The 24,387-nt window shown below is 38.5% G+C and overlaps 1 protein-coding gene and 2 long non-coding RNA genes across 6 annotated transcripts; 2 read left to right on the top strand and 1 right to left on the bottom strand.

Moving 5' to 3' along the window:
* Positions 1-6,431: 6,431 nt before the first annotated feature.
* LOC112283266 (uncharacterized) lies at positions 6,432-8,476 on the bottom strand. Of its 4 annotated transcripts, none has more exons than XR_016503235.1 (3): positions 7,806-8,476; positions 7,060-7,272; positions 6,432-6,927 (listed from the first exon to the last, which is right to left on the bottom strand). It is a non-coding gene; the product is annotated as an uncharacterized LOC112283266 (long non-coding RNA). The 4 variants fall into 4 exon arrangements; XR_016503232.1 differs by having other exon boundaries at positions 7,683-8,195; XR_016503233.1 differs by having other exon boundaries at positions 7,060-7,399; positions 7,806-7,946.
* Positions 8,477-17,528: 9,052 nt separating this feature from the next.
* LOC112283664 (uncharacterized) lies at positions 17,529-19,614 on the top strand. Its single transcript, XM_024522704.3, has 2 exons — positions 17,529-18,550; positions 18,942-19,614. Exons 1-2 carry the CDS (start codon positions 18,082-18,084, stop codon positions 18,980-18,982), a joined length of 510 nt encoding a protein of 169 aa, XP_024378472.1. The 5' UTR covers positions 17,529-18,081; the 3' UTR covers positions 18,983-19,614.
* A 3,177-nt stretch (positions 19,615-22,791) lies between these two features.
* LOC141045533 (uncharacterized) lies at positions 22,792-24,005 on the top strand. The gene is made up of 2 exons (XR_012217732.2): positions 22,792-22,933; positions 23,647-24,005. It is a non-coding gene; the product is annotated as an uncharacterized LOC141045533 (long non-coding RNA).
* Positions 24,006-24,387: the final 382 nt, after the last annotated feature.

The following is a 24,387-nucleotide window of genomic DNA, read 5'->3' as shown; positions in this document are numbered from 1 at the left end:
TGATGAAAAGCCTTCACCACCTTTGCTGCATTTGCAAGATTTTTTATTGGCTCCCATGTGCATTCACTAATATCATATCCCTACCAATGGACAAGATATTCCAATTTATTTCAGCGCCGCCTTGAATCTAAGACTTCTTCCACTTCAAACTCTTCATTATTGTCCACTTTTATAAGAGGAGGTAGAGCTTGTCTTCTTCTTGGTATGTCCACTGTCTTGTATGGTTCAAGAAGAGACACGTGGAATACTGGATGGATTTTTATTGACTCCGGTAGATATAAACGATATGCAATTGGATTGATTTGTGCAGAAATAGAAAATGGTCCAAGCCTTTGATAGTCCAACTTGTCACAAGGACCAGTGGTCTTGATATTGTGACAAAGTAACCATACCTTATCACTCATGTGGAATGGTGGTTGTTCCTTTCGATAGACATCGGCATTGGCATTTTGTTATTCTTGAGCTTCTTTTAACTGCGCCTTCATCATTGCATGTAGCTGTGACAAATGAATTGCCAAATCTTTCGCAGCGGGATTATCAATTTTTGAAAAGTCAAAAGTATCAAGTTGTAGATGATAACCATAATTAGCAAAGAAAGGTTTTTATTTTGTAGAAGAATGTACCGTATTATTGTAAGCAAACTCTGCCAATGGCAAAAGAGTTGTCCAATCATCTTATTGGTAGTTAATGGTACATCTTAAATATTACTCCAAAACTTGATTAACACGCTCCGTTTGTCCATCAGTTTGAGGATGGAATGTCGAAGATAGTTTTATATCTACTTTAAGAATCTTGAAAAGAGTCCGCCAAAATCTTGATACAAATTGAGTTCTCCTATCTGATATAATATCCTTGGATAATCTATGATAGCGATAGATATTGTCAAGAAAGAGTTTAGCTGTTTCTTCACCTGTGATATATTTTGTACATAGTACAAAATATGCCATCTTGGTAAAATGATCCACTATTATGAATATAGAGTCATAAGAACTTGAGATTAGAAGATACGTGATGAAATCCATAGAAATAGGAGACCATGGTTGTTCTCGAATGGGTAATGGCTGAAGAAGTCCATAAGGTCGATGATGAGGAGTTTTTTATCTCAAGCAAATATCACAAGATTGTACAAAATCTTTGACTACTTTCTACATTTGTGGCCACCAAAAGTCTTTGAATATTAGTTCCAAAGTTTTATTGTACCCAAAATGTCCTGCTGTTGGAAAGTCATGACAAGCTTGAAGAACACGTAATCGAGCTTCACCTTCTGGAATATATAAGCGTCCTTCAAAATATAGTAGATTGTTCTTGAATTCAAACTTGGAAGTATCATGAGACTTTGAAGGATTTTTCTTAATATCTTGAATAAGAGGATCAAAAGACATACTTGACTGAACTTGCTTAATGAAAGTTGAATCAACAATTAATGTTGATTTCATTGCTGAAAGATAAAGATGCTCTAACTTCAAGAAAATTATCCGTTGTTAATCAAAAGCAGCATCTCTTTCCTTTGCTCCAAGATAAGATCGTCTAGAGAGTGCATCTGACAAACCTTGTTATTTTCTTAGTCGATAAGTGATCTTGAATTTGAATCTTGATAGAGACGTACTCCAATGGGCTTGGCGACGATTCAAAACATGTGTTGACATAAAATATTTAAGGTTCTTATAATCCATATACACTGTGACTGGGTTAGAAGCACCTTCTAGATAATGGCACCATTCTTCAAAAGAATCTACGATTGCAAGAAGTTCTTTATTGTAGATCTCGTAGTTGATCTTGGCTACTGAAAATTTTTTGGAATAAAAAGCTATTGAGTGAAGTTTATTATCTATTCCCATTTGTGACAATATTGCACCCAAAGCAAAGTCTTATGCGTCTGTTTCCATAAAAAATGGCTTAGAAAAATTGACACTATACAAGATTGGTGCAAAAACAAAGATTGTCTTCAAAGCTTCAAATGCTACTTCTACTTCTTGATTCCATTGAAGTTTGTTTTTGCAAGTCAAACGTATTAGTGGAGTTGCAACTTGAGAGAAGTCTTTGATGAAGATCCGATAGTAGTTGGAAAATCCCAAAAAGCATTGGACATCTCTTACCGTTTTTGAGATCTTCCAATCTATAATAGTTTGAACTTTCTTAGGATCTATCATAAGTCCATCATTTGAAATGATGTATCTTAAGAAGTCAACTTGAGTAGTGTGAAATATACACTTTTTTAACTTGGCATAGAGTCCTGCATCTCTTAGTTTTTGTAATACTTGACGAACATGAAGTTCATGTTCTTTTGCATTCTTAGAATAGATTAAGATATCGTCTAGATAACAGATAAAAAAATCATCTAAAAACTCCCAAAAGACATCATTCATTAGATGTTGGAATGTTATTGGTGCATTTATAAGTCCAAAAGGCATGATGTTGTATTCGAAATGTCCATACCTTGTTCAAAATGGAGTCTTCCATTCATCTCTTTCTTTGATGCGTATCAAATTATATGCTCCCCATAGATCTATTTTTGTATAGATCTTAGGTTGATTCAATTGATCAAGAAATCCAGATATCAAAGATAGTGAGTACCTATTTTTTATAGTAATTTTGTTAAGTCGTTGATAATCAACACACATCAGTAATGATCCATCTTTTTTCTTCAAAAATAATATTGGAGCTCTTGCTAGAGATTTTGAATGGCATATGAAGTTCGTGGCCAAATTCTCTTCAATATACTCCTTGAATTCAACCAACTCTTTTTAAGATAAATTGTAGATTGGTCCAAATAGCGGTTGTGCTTCTTCTTGAAGGTCAATTGAGCAGTCATAGGAACGATGTTCTGGAAGAGTATCTGCATTCTTTTTCTCAAATACATCTTAAAAATCTTGATATTGGCTTGGGATACCACTTGAAGTCTTTTCACCAATAGAAACAGGTGTGGCATAAATGACACAAGGTGATCTTTCTTTTGCAGTATGCAAGAAAGCTCTTACACTTACAAATATAGGTTTAATTATACTAAACTTATGACTTTCTACTTGATTAACTACACTCTTAGTTATACTTTCAGAAAAGTTAAGACTACAAGAAGTCAAATCTATTTTAGGATTATATTTTTCTAGCCATGATAAACCTAAAATGACTCAATTATAAAGAGATCTAATGATATTAAATATTATAAACTACTATGACTATTAGTTGCTATTTCTATAGGAAGGATTTCATGAATAACATCTCCTAAAGACAACGGACGACCATCTATGACTTTTACATGAACAGGTTTAGTTTTCTTTATTAAAAATATGCTACGTCTTTTAGCAAATTTTTCACCTAAGAAACATGCTGAGGCTCTTGAATCTAGTAAGGTAGAGGCTTTGAAATATTTAGGTTCTAGAATAATATTTATCATAAAACATGGAGAGGGTTCTGAGGAGAGAATAGGACCTTCACTAGGCGTTGTACAAGGTTCCAACTGCACGGTCCCTAATGTAGTTGGAAAAATTCGTTTTTCGACATGCTATCTCCTTTGATTGCTGTACTCCTCATTTTATGGTTGCGTCATTTCTTTGGACAATGTTGAGGAGTGTGCTTAGGTTCTCCACAATATAAGCACAAACCTTCTTGACGACGACGAGTCTTTTCTTGCTCAGTAAGAGGTTTGAAACGTACTGCATCAATTTGCATATCCTCTACTTTTGAATGTATGTGTTGAAGAGATGTTGGTATTGTTATTGAATTGTAGTTACATTGAGGTCCACTTGTATGGTTCTCAAATCAGAATTCAAAAAGGCGATTGTCGCACTTCACAGCAAAGTCAATTGCTTGACTCAATGTTTGAGGATTAGGTAAGTTGAGCATTAATATTTTTATTTCATATTGTAATCCACAGAAAAATTGGCTAATGAGTGCAACATCATCCCACTTGATATTAGTTGCAAGTTGTCAAAATTGTGAAGCATACAATATTACTAATCGATTGCCTTATCGTAAAATATGAATCTTATTGGTTGCAATATGAATTGCATCATATTCTCCATACATGGATCGAAACTCCACCAAAAAAGCCTTTAGATTATCCAATATTAGATCTCGTCGTTCAAGAAAAGATGAAAACTATGATAATGTTGAACCTGAAAGAAGCGTACCAATGAATCTAACTTGCAATCCTAGAGTTGAATAGCTTTGGAATTGAAGTTCAATCACAAGTTATATTTAATTAGTAAATCCTCTAAATTTTGATCTGGTGCCATCAAACTTCTCGGATAGGGCAATTCTTGGTTTTCTAACACTGGAAGGGTGTTCCACCATAAGAGAAGGGACATGATTTAGTGTAGATGTTGAAGTAGCTCCGAACATTTCTATATCTTCACTTCTTGCCAATCTTGTTGCTCCTTATGGTGGTAAATTGAGTTGATGCATCGCAAGCATTAACTCTCTCAATTGCTCTTGCATTTGTGCCATTGCACTCTTTATTTCAGCAAGTTCCGCCATGATAACACTTAGAAAAGAGAAGATGTCTAATATCACTCAAGACAAATAGAAGAGAGGACTTGAGAACAAAGAAAATACTAAGGACAATATCAGTTTAGAAGAAGATAATCCGCAACTTCTAATATGCTTATGTCTTATCAAGAAAAAGAGGTAATCTACTCTTAACCAAGATTAGACAAAGCTCTGATATTGTAAGTGTACTCTTGTCAATCTGTCAAAGACAAGAACACGATAAAGATAAATAAATGAGTGAGACTTCTCTCAAAGAAAGATGACAAAATAGAAATAACTTGATATATATATTAAGAAAGAAACTGGAATGGCTATTGCCAAAAAGCGAAGAAAACTAGAGACCCTTGAAACTAGACTGGAAGCAAGAAAAGAGTTGACAAGACTGAAGAAGGCTTCACTCTTATCTCTATATATACTATCTAACTAGGGGCTACATGGCAACATTCTATAGGACCTCCAATATGTGTTGACTTTGTAGGACACATGCCTTGACTTACAAGGCAAGTTTTTCTATGTGTGGGCCACATAATTAGCTTGGTCTTCAAGCTAACAACATGTGTGGCACATGGCCAACTTATTCACGACGTTTCTAATCCAAAAAGTCAATTAAAGACACCTATAAAGTCAAAGCAGGGTCTATAAAGCTTCTAGGAAGCTTTCATATCAAATACTATAGAATTAACTTACTTTTATCTACTTTTACTTACTTCTATCTATTTATATATGTAATAACTCGCTTACATGAGTATGTCTGTGACAATTACTATCTTAATATAAATATCCTAACTTATAATTTTTTATAGTTTTAATATTCTTATTTTTAATAATATAATTAAAATTATTTATAAAAAAATATAATTAAAATTATTTATAAAAAAATATAAATTTACTAAATATAAATTTTATGCTTGATTATTTTCTTTGGTATTCCACCAACTTGTAATCAATGTATCTAAAATATAAAGGTGTTTCTTTTAAGCATTTAAAAGAACATAAGGATAATTGTAGCTATGAATAATATCTACAAATTACAAGATATATAATTTGTAGAATAGGATTTATAAGGATTTTATACTTTACAAATTTTTATTAATATAATATTATATTTTTATAGATATTAAAAAAAAAATATATATATATATATATATATATAATAAATCTTTAGCTTAAAATTTTTTAACTATAAATTCAAATCTTTATTAAAAAATATTAATTTATTTAAAGTAAAAAATTCTAAATCTTAGTTTTTTATTTAAGAAGAAATCATTTATAAGCTTATTACTATCTTATATTAAAAATAATTGAGATTTTACATTAAAACTTTAGACCAATTGTAAATTATTGAGATTTTCATCTTGACTTGCATCAATATATATATATATATATATATAATACTTATACTAAACTCTTGTAATATTTATCTACATCATGTGAAAACATGATGAATATTATCAGAATTGTATCTTAGAAATTAATTCTTAAAATAATCAAGTGCTTATCAAATACAAATAAATTGCAAGATTTGAAATACTAAACGCTTTGCTACATTTTCATATAGTTGTCAATTATTTTATAAAAGTAAATCTAAAGTGATTAATCACAATTAAAGTACAACTTAAATAAATCTCACCAAAAATGTACACAATGTCAAATGACAATTGAGAAACTACTAAAAACATCCATTTCAAATTAAAATTCATCTTACACAGCGCTCATACTTCATTAGGATTTGCTCCCAACTTTGTTATCAAAAGATGAAACCACAGTATGTCATAAATGCTAAACCCACACACAAAATACTAAGAACAAGATCAAGAAGTACTCAAGGGCACATTTATCAGTCATTACACTTGCACAACATTGGAGATTTTGACACTCTCACCTCTTTTCTATCCAGGAAAATACACTTCACTCTCCTACACAAAAGTGACAAGAAACAAGAGTTCAAGAAACAAGAGTTCAAGGACAAAGTTTAATATAAATAATGCCACCAACATACCTCTTTGAATTGGTCAGAACATTGCTCTAACAACCCAATAGAGGACAATAATACCAGCTGCTAATACTGGAAGTGCACATCGAAGTTGATCTAGTGACATGGACTCAAGAGAAGTGTTGTCTGTACCAATTTGTCTGTAAAGAGATGAACATGTTATAGCTTACATGCAAGTTGGGGTGCAGTCCGCCAGCATAATCTAAGCATGAAATTCTGGCACAGTTGTTTTCCCCAATATTTCTCTTTTTCCAATATGGTATTACCGTGGCATCACCCTCCTTCTCCAGAACTTCACATACCGTTTGTACATTACATTTGGATATCTTCTACAGTCTCCTGCGATGTCACGCCACCAAGACCAGGAGCGCAGCTTCCAGAATGCACCAGAAACTAATACTTTACACAGCGCCTTCTACCAGTTTGTAGGGAAGTAGTGCAACCAACTGCAGCAGAATTTCACAACCGTGCAGCACAGTGTTATCTACAGTAAAAGATGCAAAACCATAATATCAAAGCTTCATGATGATCAAATTCTCCGATCAAGCCAGGGGAGGATTTGTTAGCCACAAGCTCACCAATGTGTCACAAGCATTCATGAGCGGCTGTATCTAAAAGGAAACGTCAATTCTTGCATCACCAGCTTCACAAAAGCTGCTGAGAAGCTTGATCGGGGCGATTTGGAATTACTTTGGTCAGCATTGAAGGTGGAAGCTGCTAACGGATGTGCTTCGCTAGGTATTGATCACTGTGGATGGTCCTCTGTCATAGCTGACATTGAAATTAAAATCCTGTAATAAAGACAATCCACTTTTGAAGAAGAACGTAGCTCCGAAGTACAAACAAGGAATAAAAATCTCTTTGCACGACCATTGGAAGACTCGCCGTCAACGGATGATGGTTTGCGAGAAAGGTCACCTCGAACCCAGACACAGATAGAATCAGCCCAGAGAAATCTAGAATTGGGTTCAAATTGAAGCCAGATAAAACTTGATGGGGGTTCTTATCTAAATACAAATCAAGACCGCTATTATGTGAGCCTAAAAAAATTCTCGACAACATCGAATTTTAGAACGACAACTGATTGCTTCGATCTGAACAGAATGAATCCACAGAACTCTGTCTTTCTCGAACCCTAAAGAGATGATTCACACTTTCAGTAATTTCACACATATGAGTAATCAGGGCTCTGAAGCCTAACCAGACTAATCCCCGAAGATCGATTAGGCAGCGACCTTAAACATAGGCGAAAATGGATCAGCGCTGTAAGAGTTGAAACCACGGTCAATTCGAAATCCAGAAAGAACAACCGATTTGAACATACCATGGAAGTCTCGTTGAGAAGCCCTGTGGAGAGTAAGCGTCCAGGTGCAAAATGAACACATGGTTGCCTAAATGCCTGGGCCGTGTCCTCGCGAGACCAGATTGCGCGACAAGCCACAAAACGACGTAGATGGATGCACCTCTAGTCCACAACCATCCACTGCTGGAATAAAGATGTCGCTTTATCTGAAATCGGAAGGACAGCGTAGGTTCCGGGGTAATATTTGCATTGCCGTGTTTTACATATGAAGGGTGTGCGATTACCTGATGGACCGTCCCCTCTCATGTGCAGGGGTGGATATGTGTCCGCAGATCGCAGGTGAATGCCTTCACAGAGGACATCCTCAAGCCTGTGTTCCAGCCAGTCTTCCATGGAAATGATTTTGATTCTTTCTCTCAGGCTTGTAATATCAGAAGCTACGTAATGGCTTTTGTGGAGTATTCAGGGGATTTTGCAATGTGCTGTCGGGAACTCTGCACTGCAATTGGCTGCAGTTTGAAGCTCTTGGAATTGCGCTTTGTGACTTTCGCCAGTCCTGGTGGTGAGTGGACCAGTCATCGACGCAATAAGCTTGAGAGAAGATGTTTTTGTTGAATCCTAGACGTTGGACATCTGAGATTTGAAAGGTCATGCTTCTGAAGTTTTGTGCTGCACAGGATATTGTTGCACATCTGCAAACAAGCGATTACTAATGATGAATCAAGTGGCTAAATGCAACGTTGTCTTCACATTGATGCTTAGACGGAAGTATTTGGGCTTGATGTTGATCGAAAAAATAAAATACAGTAATGGCAATCAGCATCATTCTTATCCCTGGCGATCCGGAGCATATGCGAGGGTCTAGTGGGAGAAGTCTCCAGAGATTAAGGTTGACTGGTCTGTTCTCTTTTACGAATATCAGTGAGTTCCGAAACATCCGATTGAAAACTTAAGAGGTTCTTCAAACAGATGAGCTCATTATTTTAACAGCATATTCTGATAGGTGAATTATCATGCTCGCGTTCCATGCCAAAACTTATCGAATCCTCATGCTCTCTCATGTTGGTTTTATTCCTTCAGGAATATGCTCGACATGTCGCAGAAAAGCCGAATTCATTCGGTGACTAAAAAGATATCGCAAAAAACACTGTCTCACACGAGAGGTATCCAACTGCCATGAGAAACGACAGCTACAAAACCAAAAAAACAAAAAACCACCGGAACTCACCACGCCATTGAGATATCACCTTATCCATGCAGGTGTTCACATCACACCTTTCATAAAACCAGAGAGTGCAAGCGACCACCAACCCACCAAAAACACTGGATTCACAGAGAAGCTCCATTCCGTGTATCACTTCCAGACATCACTCGACTCGGAGGCCGGCATGCGGATTAATCACAGTGAGCAGGGGAATGTTGGGCGTAGGAACCGGAAACCAGCACACAGGTATGGCATTGGCAGCGCCACCACACAATCCTGTAATTGGGTGGAATGAACAACGGAGCTTAACTTCCGAAAACAGACGATGAAGCTTTCAATACTCAAAATGGAGCGGCAAGGGAAAGTGGAAGAAGAGGTGGGGAGTAAGCAACCTCCATGTGGCCCCTCTCGGTGGAGACGCCGGCCAAGCTCTCTGCGACATTGTCGTGGATAGCGTTGGATCGTGCTGCTCTGAATCCAAAGCAACCTCGAGACGATTCAGCGACGAAGCTGATGTTTCCACTCTTTCTTGCTCTCTCTCTTTAGCCCTGATCTTTCCTATTGCCCCGATTCACCATATCCACCAGGTTTGTCACGCACGCACGAAAGCCCTGCGGCGCTCAGAGCGTGACCACGCACGGTCTTAGGATGTGGTACCCAAAACACGGGCGATACGCGGTGGTATGACCTAAGAACCGACACGTTTCGGTATGAGTTAACAGCAGCATCTAAGGAAGAAAGCAAAGCTGAGAAAAAGCTAAATAAATGTCCCACTTTCACGTTTGTGAAATCATGAATTGAGTACCCTCCGATGAGCTCTTGCTCATTAAATTTGCAAGAAATCGCTCTTTTGTTTAATGTGTGTGTATGCAATTCATTGATATATTATTGCTTTTTAGTGTGTTTAATAAGATGTTGGTTTTTTCTTTTTTTTATGCAGGTTTGTGGGAATGTAGAAGATAGTAGCATTTGCATTCCATGTTTTGTTTAAGAATCAAAATGCAATAGAATTTTTTTTCTCAAGTTTTGAATTTTGGGTTCATTTAATTTAGTTGGTTTTCCATTTCTGCTACATATTATGTTGTGCACCATGGAGACAATTCATAAACAATGGCAAAGAAATTGAGTGTTAGCTTTGGTCAATATTGATCAATAAAATTAATACATGTTTTAGCAGGAAAATTATAGAATACTAGTTGATGTGTGAATTTGAATACAAAGTAATTAAAAAACAGCACTATTTATGAACTTGATATCCTTACCCATCATTGAACATTAACAAATTTGATTGTCACTATTTTATTTATGTGAACTAACAATTTAGTAGAAATGCACCTGTGACTATGCAGTCATTTAGACATGGGAGCATTGCTAACATAAATTTCAAGTAGTAAAAATTATGTGCATTGGAGGATCATCTTAGATAGTTTTATTTTTATCTTCTTGTGTGTTGTTCTTAAATAAAGTTACATGTAGTTATGCAATTTTTGTATATGAAAATTTTAACCAAGTTTATAAAAACACTACCTAAACATATCAAAAACTCATTGTACTAAAATACATCTCAATGTTATGATAAAAACATTTCAATTTGTAAATATACATATGGATACAATCAACACATATTTTATTTTAACCAACATGTATGTCATATATGGTTTTTATGGATATTGTCATCATCAACTGACCCACCATATATGATCAAATCCTAAGACAACAAGTGAAATCATGTGAACCCACCCTTTGGCACTAATGAAAATAGTAAACTAGTGCATCAACACACATTAGAACTGTCCCAGCGCTAAGCTGGACTGATGAAATAGAGCCAGACATGAGCATCTGGCCAATGGTTTCCTGAAGCGCTACGCCACGTGGCTCGTTACATGCCACGTCATCTTACCCTTCCCACGTGGCTCCAACACTGCTCCCCCTTTGGATCCCTCTACAGTCTTCAGGGGGGTTCAAATTTCATGGTTCACAACATGATACTTCGGCTACATTTCTCCTCTGAACACATCCCCCAAAAACATTCATTCATCCATATGGATGATAGTATAATTCTTGTGCGGAATCTGTCCAAAGTTTTGGATGGTTTTCGGAGGTGGGTTGGACTCATCTGCAGAAGGTTATCAATCTTGTTGGTTGGTATCCAACTCTCAAGCCCCCTGCCCTTCGGTGACTGCAGAGTTCAGGCGGCCCTTGAGGGGGCGTCCATACAAGTGACGCCTAAAAGGCCTCTAAAGAACAAGAATTCGATAGGCTGAAGACTATTTGCCCGAAAATTAAAGATTACAAGGAAGCTGAGCTGTGGGAGTACCTTTGGACTTTACAGGTGCACATACCAGACTTGTGAGAGGCTTAGGGAGATGCTGGTGATGGAAAGCCTCCAACAATTTGGAGGCTTGTGGAATCAAAAGCCTTTTTTGTTTATTTCTCTTGCCCGCCCACCCGGGCAGGCAAATCCCAAATCCAAGCCTGCAGACATTCCGAACCTTGAGAAGTGCGCGTCCAATTGGAGGCCAGGCACCTTGAAGTGGGCAGGGTCTTCGGCTCGCGTGGCTTCGGCACATATCTTTGCTTGATACTTGTGTGGGTGACTAGGCTGCCGATTATATTAAACAGGGGGAACAGGTCCCCTAATTCGATGCATTATTCCAAACTGATTGATCACTTGGAGCCTGACCTTTTGAAACGTAAAAGAAAAAGAGATGACATTTTTTGTACATATCTTAAGTGGCTTCATAATGGCAATTACATACTGGATATGTTTTATTTTGTTTTTTGGTTGCTAAGATATTAACCAACTACATCACATGAGTATTTGATAATGTTTATAATGCAACTGAGTGAGACACCCAGCTTTTTGAAATTGTCTTTTTGGATAATTATTCAAGTTGTATGTTATCAATGTTTTTATTATTATGGGTATTTTTTGTACTCATGAGGCTTTTCTTTTTGTTCTCATGGTTAAACGTAAGGGTGATAAACTGTTTAAAACTACTTGAAGATTGATGCATTTCAGCAATACAGTAAAAATCACTTACATATTAATCCTACACTAGCTCAACCTGTGCCATTTTGCCCGTTGTTGCAAAATCTCAAGAATTTGAAATTCAAGACTAAGCCTCGATATCCAATACCAACCCTCATTGCACTCCGAGTCCCATTCTACTAGGATAGTGGGCTTCTTTCCAAAGAACCACATAAACTTGAGCAAATTTGATTGTCCAAAGCCCCCACAGATCCTAACCTTGTCAAAGGTGAATTACATATTATCTACCCAAGAAAAGAATTCTCTAGTACATTATCTATTGTAGTATTGGTGAAGCCTCGATGAATGGTTTAGTTGGAGGAGCATGACTTGAGAGCATTATTCTCATTGTAGGGCATTACTCCCATTTGCAAATGCAGAATAAGTACTGAAAGGATATTTTGGTGAATCTACATCATGTAGTATCACATGTCTCAAAAAGGACATCACATATAAAATATTGCATCCAAAAATAAATGAATAAAATTAATTTAATAAAAACTAAACAATATATGCATCTTCTTCACAAATATTTGTTTCTTAGATAGGTATTTGCACTATTCTTTTACTTTGTTGTCCAAAGTTTGACAAACCAACTCCAATATGAGAGGTGGAGGATGTAGACACTACAAAATTACTTTGCTAAATGTAGTTGCAAGAGCTAATGATTCTCGATGGACTTGCACTTGCAAACGCCTTTTGTTAAAGCCCAAGTGATACAACACATTCTTCTTTTTGTTAAAATATACTAGTGATGTAATATTGAGTAGACTCACATCTTCCTCCTCAAACTACAAGTCCACACACACTGTTCACTTTTCATCATTTTGCTACATGTTATTCAAGATACATACTTATAATCATTCTTGCAAATTAAGCTGAATATAAAAATATGAACATGCAAGAATACAACAATATTCATGCACATATATCATTTTGTCTAATCAACGGATTATAATTAATACCATTGATACTTGAGAATGTAAACCTTGGAAGTTAGGTCCTAGTAGTAAAAACAATGCAGGGATTGTTGTTCTAATACCTCCAAATTATGATTTGCTTTATAGATATTATATTTTAAAAGAATAATTAAAACTTAAAAAAATCAAATTATGAATCTAAAGAAAAATAATAAAAAGATGATGATTACTACACCTAAGCATGGATTTGCCAAAAAATCCACTCAAGGCAAAGACAATTTCTTGGATTCATGAATAAAAGCCTTGATTTGAAATTGGGGTTTCAAGCAATAGAATTGAGAGCTACTTTCACCACTCAAAAAGTTGGAAGCTAACTTGTTTACAAAGATTGGATCAACAATTTTGGATTTTGCCTCCCTATTGTTGCAAATTAGATAGAATTTTTTTGAAGCAAGGCCTTTTGCTAGAATGCATGCTTCCCAATTTTGTTGCTTGGTAAAGAATAGCAGTTATTGCTTCACTATATATTGATTAATAATTATTACTTTTGGTGAAGTTGATGTGAATATGCAAGAATACAACATCTTACTTAACTTTGAAACTTCTTGAGTTGTAAATTGAAATGTGAGGTGATTTTTTCTTTGATATACATTCTAAAACATTGAAAGAAAAGCAAAAAAATACAAAACCACTTCACATCCTTTCTTCAACTCTACATGCAAATAATAAAACAACAAATTAAATTAAAATCTAAGTATCACCTTGCAACACCTCCAAAGTTAAACCCCCAATACTAACAATACTTAGAACAATAATAAAAGTTAAGAATACAAACTTCATATTGTGAACATAAGTAGTTCTAAGATACAAAAGAATGAAAGAAGAAAAAAGAAGAGATGCATATTAGATAGCATTGTATCTAAATTTATAGTGATGTAACTTTTAATCAAATCCATTTCATAAAATCCAATACAAACTTAATAAAATAAAATAAACTATATTTTTACATAATAAAATAAATTATATTCATAAAATATAATAAACTATATTTACAAAATATAGTTGAATACCTTTTATTGCAATGCACAATTTGGAGACGTACAAGATATAACATTTGAGTAATGCAATTATATTCTATGAAATGACCCAATCCAATTAAAGAGTAAAACATGCCTACAAATTGCTACCTTTGCAAATTCTATATGAGACTCTATTACATTGATAAAATAATTTTTTTATTAAAAAGTAAAATATCAACATCCAAATTTTGTATTTTGCAATGGAAATTAAAAACTAAAATGACATACTTCAATCAACTTAACTTCTAAAAAGTCTCCTTCATTCATAAACTAATCATGTAAGTATACTCTTGCATAGTTCTCATAGCAATATAGACTCCCTCTTCATTGTATTGTAATGTAAGCAAAAATTGGCATCACCAAAAAATTATGTTCTTTGTTAGAAAAAAAACCATGGTAGTATTGACACATCCCACCCTTGCAAAGTTTGTGAATTTTTTATTTTTAACAATGAATTTTTAATTTTTAATTTTTAATTTTGTTAATAATGAAGTTATTTTCTACAGAATCATTAGTCACAAACGTAAAGACTTATTCTATTATACATTTGTAATTGTGAAGTAAGATCTCTTGAAAAGAAAATTAATAGTAAATCAAAAGATTATCCTTGACAACTATTCTTACAGCTCTGATGCTATTTCTAGTAATCTAAAATGCCTTGTGAACTGCCTTAAACAACTGTAAAAAGTCTAATCAAATGCCTTGATTATCTATAAAACGTCCTATGGAATGCCTTGTGAACTTCAGAGAAGGCAAAATTTTTTGATGAAAATGAAGACCCATTTATGCATCCATCAAGAACCACTACTTGAACCTTGTAGAATTCCCCAATCAACTATAATACACATTGATGAATTGTAAAACGGGTTGTAAACTCCACAAAACATGAACCTTTTTGATGAAAACAAAGGTCCATCCATGCGGTGAATGAAAGCCACCACTTGTCTCCTTGAACGATCTTAATATATAGATGTGACACGTGCTTCCAACAACAATTGGCTTGCTTTGAAAAAAGAATGGAATAAAGATGGAAAGGAAAAGAAATGAAGAAAGCTGTTCCTTAGTCACAGTTGTGTTTCTGAAAACACCAACATCTTCTGAGCACCCCAAGTCGCTCATTCCAGAAGAATAAAGGGATGACAACACTGCAGACGAGACGCACATTCTCCCGTTCATCCATACAGGCTCCATCCAATACCGTTGGCTTGATCTGTTCTTTCTTGCTTTACTTTCGCCACCTTTAACGTTTACTTTATCATCGAATGGATGCTCTTCAAAGTAAGACGTGGTTTCATCCTTCATCCACGACAACTGTAGCTGATCACATGGGTCAAAAAGGCTGCAATTGGTCCGCCATACAAAAGGCTTCTTGACTAAGCCTCCCACGCACTCCACCACTTGGAAATAAGGAATATCCCTTCTATTGCTCTAATTGAAGGATTAATACTAAGATTAGTGTCTGTATTAGTGTGCTCACTCAATCCACTATCATGTTGGTCTCACTACTCAGGGCTATTGCTCTTGGGGGACTTACTAATAGGAGCTCATGGTGAATCTCACCCCAAGCAGTGGGCCCCAGTCAATTTGTGGAAGCTCCCTTTGGCCGCCACTGACAGCATGAAAGATCCCGATCTAGGTGAAATCCAAATGAGTGGTATAGGCCACACATAGAATATAGAAAATAGAATATGGAATATAGAAATGGAATAGCTCTCTCCCCCATTGCCCAAAAGTGATTGAGAATGTTTGGCCACTTCCCCAAGGTGACCTGGCCAACACAGGCCCCCCATCCCACTCCCCAATCTAATGTACACCATAGAACCAACTGATTGAATCAAGACAAAGGCCCAGCATGAAGACATAGTAGAATTTTCCTTGAACTTACTGGTAGAAAGATACTAACATGGGGCGCTGTTGTGTGGGAAAAAGTATGATATCAACTTTTAAAAGGTGATGAAAGTTACTCAATTTTCGGAGTAAAAGTAATGAAAAGCATGACAACTGGAGACAGGAACCGTGGGAACAGAATCACCAGGCCTGAGCTTCAGAGTTCGGATTGGTCGACCGAACCCACGCAACGGGCGAATGGAACAAGGGCTCAAATGTGACACCGTGGACTCATCGACAGGACAGTTCCATCCATGCAGTGTCGTCATGAACATTTTATCCATTCCACTCATTCATCCGTGGCTTCACGATGGGCTCATCGCTGTTGGGGTCGGGAATCGGGATGCGTGCAGGACGAAGCTCTCGTTTCCTGTGACCGACGTGATGGGTCGTTGTTTTTTTCGTGACCTAATCCGCGAGTGAAGTTACATTTCATTCTGTTAAATTCGGAAGACTGGCTTCGGAAATTGAAGGTCCCGAGGACTTCCATATGATTGCTCAACTTGCTCTCTTTGTAGCCGTTCTTTTGTGGGGGCCACAACAGACCTGAGACCTAGGCTCCACGGGTGGTGAAGAAACTGTAGACCCATCCATCCTTGCAAATGCTTTTAAGCTGCCCGAAATACTGTGGAAGACAATGAGTTGTTTAATGTTTGCCGGAGCGAAATTGGCATGGTTCCTCCTCCGTCCAGGGGTGTGGCAGCACTTCTGGCGAGGTAGGTAGATTTGAATGCACGTTACGAATTTGAAAATTGAGCTAAAATTAGCCGCAGCCTCTAGAGATCAGTGAAATGAGCAGAATAGGAATCTATTGGTTCTGGAAAATGCCAACGATTGTCCCGCGTTGATGCCCCCCTGACACTCTGATGACACTTCTACACAAAACCCTGTGCATAGTAAATTACTATACAGAGAGTTTCCGAAATGAGTATCAATTTTCAGCGTTTAATTACCGAACGATCTTCAGAGTTTCAGTTCGGCAATTCATGGTAATCCAACTAGAGCGGGCGGAGAAAAAGGTGTGCCCAGTCCGGCGTTGTGTCACAAACCCTCTCCACGCCCTTTTAACCTTATCCTGAGTAATCATCGGAAAGCAAATAAGAAAATGCTACCTATAACGCTCCAGTAATCTTATAAAACTCCACATCCTCTCATTGCGGAATTCTTATTTTAATGAAATATCGCATGAATAATCCATTCCACCCAAGCAGATTATAATGAAAAGAGAATGGTCTTTCTCGGGGCTGGACTGATGCTTTATGTGCGCAACAAGAAATGGACCAGGATGAGCCGGGGCAGTGCAAACCCAGCTGCGCCTCCCGTTGTCGTCCCTCTCTGTCCTGACTCGGCCCACTCCCACCCGGCCCGAGCCCCGGTCCAGGGTGTAGGATGCCTGGCACACTGCGGAGAATCAAGCCTCTGGAGGAGGATTGATCAACACTTTCACTGCCAGATTGGGAGTGATTTTTACACATGGGACGACGGGGTCCACAGGTGCGTGCTGCGCTGGATGCTCAAATCGGGTGGAGTGGGGAATCCATCCTCGCTATCCCCAGCATCGGTTTCTACGGATCGGAAAATTATATAAGCTTCAGGCCTTTCCTTCGCAGTTGTTGATGAGGTTCATCAGTTGAAATCAGTACTCCACGGGTAGATTGTTGTGGAGTAGGTGCCGTTGGTTCTGCCTTTGCGGTGAACATGTTGCAATGAGGTCAGTCATTGTGTGAGGAGCGTGTGTGAGGGAAGGAGGATTGTTACCCCTAGTCATGTGATGATGTGGCTCGTCCGCGCAGTGACATGAATGTTAAGTGCAATTTGCAGAAAAGGCTGTTTTAAGGGCTGTTTTTTGCATCTTTGCCGGCAGTATTGGAAGTGATAATTCCGGGTGTGTTACCGGGGTTTTTATGCTCGAGGCGAAGTTTTGGCGGTAGCTTCGGGAGCAGTTTTTGTGGGTTTTTGGAATTTTCGATCCGGCACACTCATTTGGTGAAACCCGTTGCTGGAGGGGGTGGGCGTGGAAGATATTCAAAGCAGACACCACTGTTTGTAAGGTGACGTCTGTGCTGAATTTGAGGGTTGAGGGTTTCGCCTTGGGATTTACGCGGCGTGTGCTATTGCGTGTGCCTGGGGTACGAAATTTTTTAGAATTGTGCCCAATTCACATGCCAGAAAGTTTATGGCGGTGGCAGCAATCGCGTTGACAGGCCTGATTCAGAGGCCAACTTTCTCAGAGGGAACCTTGACCCCTTTACCCATCCGGCGGCGAGGAATCAAGCTTCCGGCAGTCGGGGGCTCTGTTGCTTCCACCTCATGGCAGAAGAGACGTGGGCGGCGTCGGAAGATTTCACCCAAACGTAACCAGAAGACGATTGATCCGGAATTCGACTTGGTCATTGTCCCTGCAGATGGAATCTCCATGTCTGGGTCGGAGTCCGATGTGTCTGACTGGTCTGTGGGTTGGTTTGAGCCCCACCACAACGGCTTCACCACGGAGAATGAGCTAGAAGATAGCTTCGCGGTGCTTGTCCCCTGCTATGGTTCACCATCTCCAAATATTGCTTCTACGGCGAAGTCTTCTGCAAAGGCGGAGGAGCAGCCGCCTTGGGCCGCAGTGCTAGCTAATCTTTCTAAACATACTTATGAGGGTACATTTTCTTCTTGCTCTGTTATTCATTCGTTGTTCTTTTACAGGCTAACTTGATGAATAACTCTCAGCTGATGGAGCGTTCGTAATACATGTCTTTCATTTGTCTGTCTGTCTCTGTTTGTTTATTTGTATTGTTTGTTTTGTTTTTGTTTTAGACAGGTTGCACATGGCACTTTGTTGCAGTCGTAACTCAATTTGAGTTATTTCTGCTCGTGTAGTGTCCCTGAAAGCATTTTACATCCCGCAGTTGTCGGGAACAGTGCATTTGGGCTTAATTCATGGATATGAGAAATGGTGGCTGCATATTTCGTTGCCGACAATTTCCTCGTTGCAGACTTATCTCGTACTGTTTACGGATGAGTGCTGAGTTTTCTGTCTTGCCTTTTCAGAAAACAAGAAACATCTGGACAATTGGCTTGCGGGCTTGTGACAACACTAACTGCATCACAAGTGGTGGAGTGGTGAGTCCAGGAATGCATCCTTCGGCCACCCAGGGTCTCATTTGTCATCACAATATCTCTCTCTTTTGTACATTAACACCCAAGGCAATTGCTGTTAGGAGAGAGGAACAAAAAGAACCGGAGTTTTAAGGGGGTTATTTTACATGCCCTTTCTAGATGTTGCACAATGTGAGTTGATGCTGCGTTGTAATAGTATTTGTTCGATTGACTTACTAACAAACACCGCCTTCGAGTTGAGCGTAATCTGTACAGGTGACTAGTATACCTAGCTCGCTGTAGGAGGTGGGAAAAAGAAACTCACAAAAAAAATTTAGCGCTGGTCTGGATGATGTGATTGGATTTTCTGAGCACGTGGAGGCCATTGTAGAGTCTAGATTGACGCAAGTACTCCTCCTCTCGGTGGTATGATTCGCTGCCATTGCAATAAGGAGGGGCGCCAGGTTCTGGTGGTGGCCTCAGTAATCTAGGTGTTGTGTCTTGCCACAGAGGAATATATCTTCATGAAGTCTGAAACAAGACTTCAAGTTTTTGTTTCGCAAGAGGAACATATTTGTGTTAATGTCTGAAATCGAGAACGGAATTTTCTATCGGTTCCGGCAAATCTTCTTTGCGTCTGTTTGATTATCTCACTCACATATGTGGACAAGTATTATGGTGTCCTTTACATGTGTTGTTTTTACAAGCTACTGATCATGGAATGAGTCGGTTCTTGTGGATGCGCATGTAACTGCATCTGTACATGATAATTATTTGGAACATGACAATGGAAAGACCTCGCTGGCATTTTCTACTCAAACTGACTACCACCATTATTGCCTGGTTACAGTCATCGTTGTCCCCTGGTCCGCGGCGATGCTTGTTTCAAAGCACTTGGCTGAGATCCTCCAGAAGGAGACGGTTACTTGTGGTTCCATCAATTCCTGTCCTCATCGCGAAGATTATCTCGATTAGGAAACACAATTATGTCACTTGTAGCTTAGCACCTGCTTCTAAAATCATTGCCGTATGCTTAGTATCTGTTCTGAGGGCATTATAATGGTTTGGGTGTTACAATGTGCAGAGTTAGCAGTTTTACTGTGTGGGAGTGTTCTTTGTTACTCTTATACCACCGCAAAAGTGTTCCAGGAGGCCAGCGCTGTCAGAGCTTGTATACCAGAAGCCATACTGCGACTCCAAATGTATACACATCTGTACGCAATTGTCTGAAATGTGTCCGAGTGGCGAAACCTTGGACAGAGAGGGCACTCCACACAGATATGATGCCGCTCGATGCCCTTGTGCGATTTGTCTCGCAGTTTCCACACCTTACGTTCATCTAACGAAATCACACGCCATTGAAATTGTGGATTGAAGAAGAGGATTGATCCTTTTCATCGCAAAGCTCGCCACGTCTTAAAGGCTTTCATGAAGATTTAAGGAACATGAGCGCTGGTAAGATTGTTGCAACTGGTAACAATCGATGAGAATCTGTGGATTGGAACCTTCCAGAACCCACTGGCGAGAGTAGATTTCTAAAAGTAAAACTATTAAATTACAGCCACCCGTGAAAAACTACTACGAAATCTGAAATTCTTAGCTTTTGAGTAAGTTCATGTAGCATCAATGTAGCGAGGGGTGGATCTATTGGCACTCATTCTTAATGAAGCGGTGACAGTGACTACGCCATTTGTGTTTGGCGTCCACAGAACCAATGCTGGTGCAGTCGGGAAGGTCGAAAGGAGCGAAGTAACGTGTTCTGGGACCTTTTACCCTGTGCCACTTGTTCATGTCCATCTCCTTTGTGTCTCGCCCGTGGAGTAGCAAGGTATTTGCTATCCTCCATACCTTGGCAATCCATTGGAATTTCTGATGTTGTGTCGAGTATATATCCGACTCAATTACACTACAAACTTCCTGCAAATGGAATGGACTTGGAAGCCTTTCAGATGCAATGTGACATCACAAATCAATTCTCGTTCCTTTTTCTTTGTCATCGGCGCTTCACTACCAGGGAGATCAGCTTTGAAGACGCGGCAGTCTTCTTCTAACTCTCTCGGGTGCACGCCCACTCCATGTTTATCATTGGCGATGGACTTACCAGCCTCGTTGTTCCACAGAGCACCGATCCCCTCAATAGGATCCCATGCATACAGATCGAGAATACTTGATGACGGGTCTTACTTGTGCTTCCTGTCGTACAGTAAAGTCATCAAAGCCATCGATACAACCTATCCACCACCACATTCCCCTACTTTGCTCCTGACAACAATTACAAATGGTACTCGAATTTTCTACTAGGGCTTCTATATACCTACATACATGGAAATGCAGATGTCTTGATTCTCTCTGTTGTCTAATACCCAATTCCAATTGCTTTACTAGGACGTTGGGCAGTTGAGATAACACATCCCTCAGGAGACTCTCCTAGAAGGAAAGTGTTCAATTGCAGATAGACGTACCAAATAACAAATTGTGAGTGGTGTGACAGTGGATTAAATCCTTGGATTCAGGGTTCTCCGAACAGAGCAAGCACCAAACGCTGGAAATCTCACCAAGGCATTAGGTGCAACATTGGTCAGAAGACCACGATGTGGATGAACTGAACGTGAAGTGCGAACCTTCAAGCAGTATTCTTCTGTGTGCTCAAGTAGATTGATGCAGTAAAAAAGAACATTTGTGATGCCAAGCCAACCGTTCCCAACCAAATCTGTCTCATATAATGTTTGCATCTAAAAAATGTTGTCGTTCTTCATGATTTGGGGTTCTAAGTCTCCCACCGCTTTCAAGCTTCTATTAGGCATTTCAGAGATGAAGCTCATCTTGTTGGATGGAACAAGACTATGGAAGTTGTACTTCTTGCTCGTCAGTAGCCATTTCCTGCCCCATTAGCATCGAAGGCTGCAATGTTCGGTTGCTCCTCATCCTGGTCTGACCAATTTGATGTGTAGTAAATACGATTCGATGGATGTTTTACACGGTCTAGAACTTTAGAACATCTATATGTTGAAACCACGACAGTACGACAGTGGAAGTAGGATCAGCACTTCTACTTAACGGCGTTGAATCTTCAGACATGAGGCACATCACGCCTTTTTGCAGAGGTTCCTGAACATCAGATCCTCCCGCTTTGGACTCTGCTCCCACAGTTTCTTCCGTTGCATATCTTACAGATTCTCCTGCTCTTCATTTCCGTTCACCATCATTACCTTCAGTGGTCTCTGAGCTACCAGATACTTCAGACCCAGCTTCTGCTGTGACTTCTGCCGGAGCCTGGTCATGGTGTTCATTCGCGTCGATGTCCATGGCTTCTCCTTCATTGTCCTGTCTGACTGGCAGCTATGCAACCACGTTAGAATCCTCCTCCAGGACCTAATTCACCTAATTCTAATACTTTGTTCGTAGCTCTTATAGTAGCTTCACGATCATCCTGGAGTCGTGCAAGGATAGCTTCATCATTAGTACTGCAGTACCGAAGATATGGCTGGCGCCAGTCAGCGAAAGAAGTTGACAGAGGATTTGACTGCTGCCAACCGGCACTGCAACTCCCAATCCGATTCATGAACAATCCATCGTTCGTACCCATTATTGTTCCAGCTGCTACTCTGTCATACTCATCTTCCTCATCCTCATAATCAAGGGTCTCGTCCATGTCCACCATTTGGCGAACTTTTCTTGCGTCGTCTCGTTGTCGTCATCGCCTGATTCGCGAGGTTTAAGTGGCTCTGACAGACCTCTTTCTATCATCTTCATATGTATTAGCCTATCCCGCTGTGCACAAGGATCCCTTGTTGGACTTAGATGCAAAGTTCTCTTGCACACTCCACAAATGAGTACTACCACCGTTGCTGAACGGATTGAACCGTGAGTGGATTACTGTGCGAGGACAAGTGGTTGAGGATAAAATAGTTAAGGCCGACGTGGTGCGCAGTTTGAAACGACAAGTAAGTTTGCTTGGGGGGTTTGGATGAACAGTTGCTTTGGTTGAGTGCATGTGTCGGTAAGGATTTGCACCTAGGCCTGATTTGCAAGTTCACATACTTGGGTGAATGGGGAGGGTTCACTCAGCTCTGTGCTCGGTGTTTCTCCCGGTCCTCAGCTTTCGGTTTCTACCTGTATCGGTCCTTTGGAGTTTCACCTCTTTTTTTTTTCTTTTTTTAATCTTTGTGTTGGCGATGATTAACTTTGCTGGAGGCCAGTGTTGACGTCGTGGGCTAGGTGGAGAAGTGTGTCACCGACTACGATCACTGTTGTATATCGTGTGTACACGTTTCGAAGGTTCGATTATAAGATTTGGTTGTAAGGAATTGCACGTTGACATGTTCGAGAGGATGTAGGCTGTTGTGTTATTCGCAGAACTGTGTGATTTGCACACGCAGTGCAGTGGCGATGAAGTTTGCTCCAGTGGATAGGTTGTGACCAGTTTTGGTTTTCTAATCGTCGTTAAGTACGGTTTGAAGGGTTACAATCAGATAGACTACCTCCTGCATTATCTGGAATACTTCTGAATTAGTACTCCTCCAAGGGTGTTAGTGATTGATTAATGGTTGATGTAAGTGCTATTTTTCTTGGAGATTGGGGGATGAGGCTTTTATGTGGTTTAGAGTCGAAGGTTTGAAGTGAGCTTGTAAACTTTGACAATATTGTCTATGTGCAGATGCTATTCATTCTCACAGTAGGGGACATGTTGGATGTGAATCACTTCCAACCTCAACATGTGCTTAAGTGCAGGATGTACTTGATGGTGATCTTATTATCCTTTGTTTTAAAACAAAAATGATAGTTTAACAATGATAGTTTTTAGAACTTGATGATCTTATTATCCTTTGTTTTAGTATTTTAGTATTTTAGTATTTTAACAAGGATAGTTTTTAGAACTTGATGATCTTATTATCCTTTGTTTTAGTATTTTAGTATTTTAACAATGATAGTTTTTAGAACTTGATGGTTATTTTGGAAGTTGGTGGAATTTTTTATTTTTATTTTTTTAATTTAATTTAATTTCATTTTTGGTGATTTTGAGCAATATATGGATATAACAAAAGATTGATAAAGTAGTTTTGAAATTCTTAAGTAACTATTTGTAGTAAGAAGTAGTATATGTTAATCTAATCTAGAATTTGGTTCGTTTAAATGAAGTATTCAATATTTGTATCACATATTAATCTTGCAAAATTTGTATAGATTTGTTCTACATTATTGATGTATTTACTTTGTAAATAATCTTCAAGGTAATTGATTATATAAGAGGAGATTATGTCAATCTTTGCACTACTTGGTTAGATTTATCTTTGGTGATGATGGTGGAGGAATGCAATGTTAGAAATTAGGATAAAATTATGAGTGGTATAATATTTTATTAAATATATATATATATATATATATATATATATATATT

The sequence above is a fragment of the Physcomitrium patens genome, chromosome 6 (genome assembly GCF_059467195.1).
Source record: "Physcomitrium patens ecotype Gransden chromosome 6, ASM5946719v1, whole genome shotgun sequence".
NCBI lineage: Eukaryota > Viridiplantae > Streptophyta > Bryopsida > Funariales > Funariaceae > Physcomitrium > Physcomitrium patens.
This window is presented reverse-complemented; position numbering and strand designations above follow the sequence as displayed.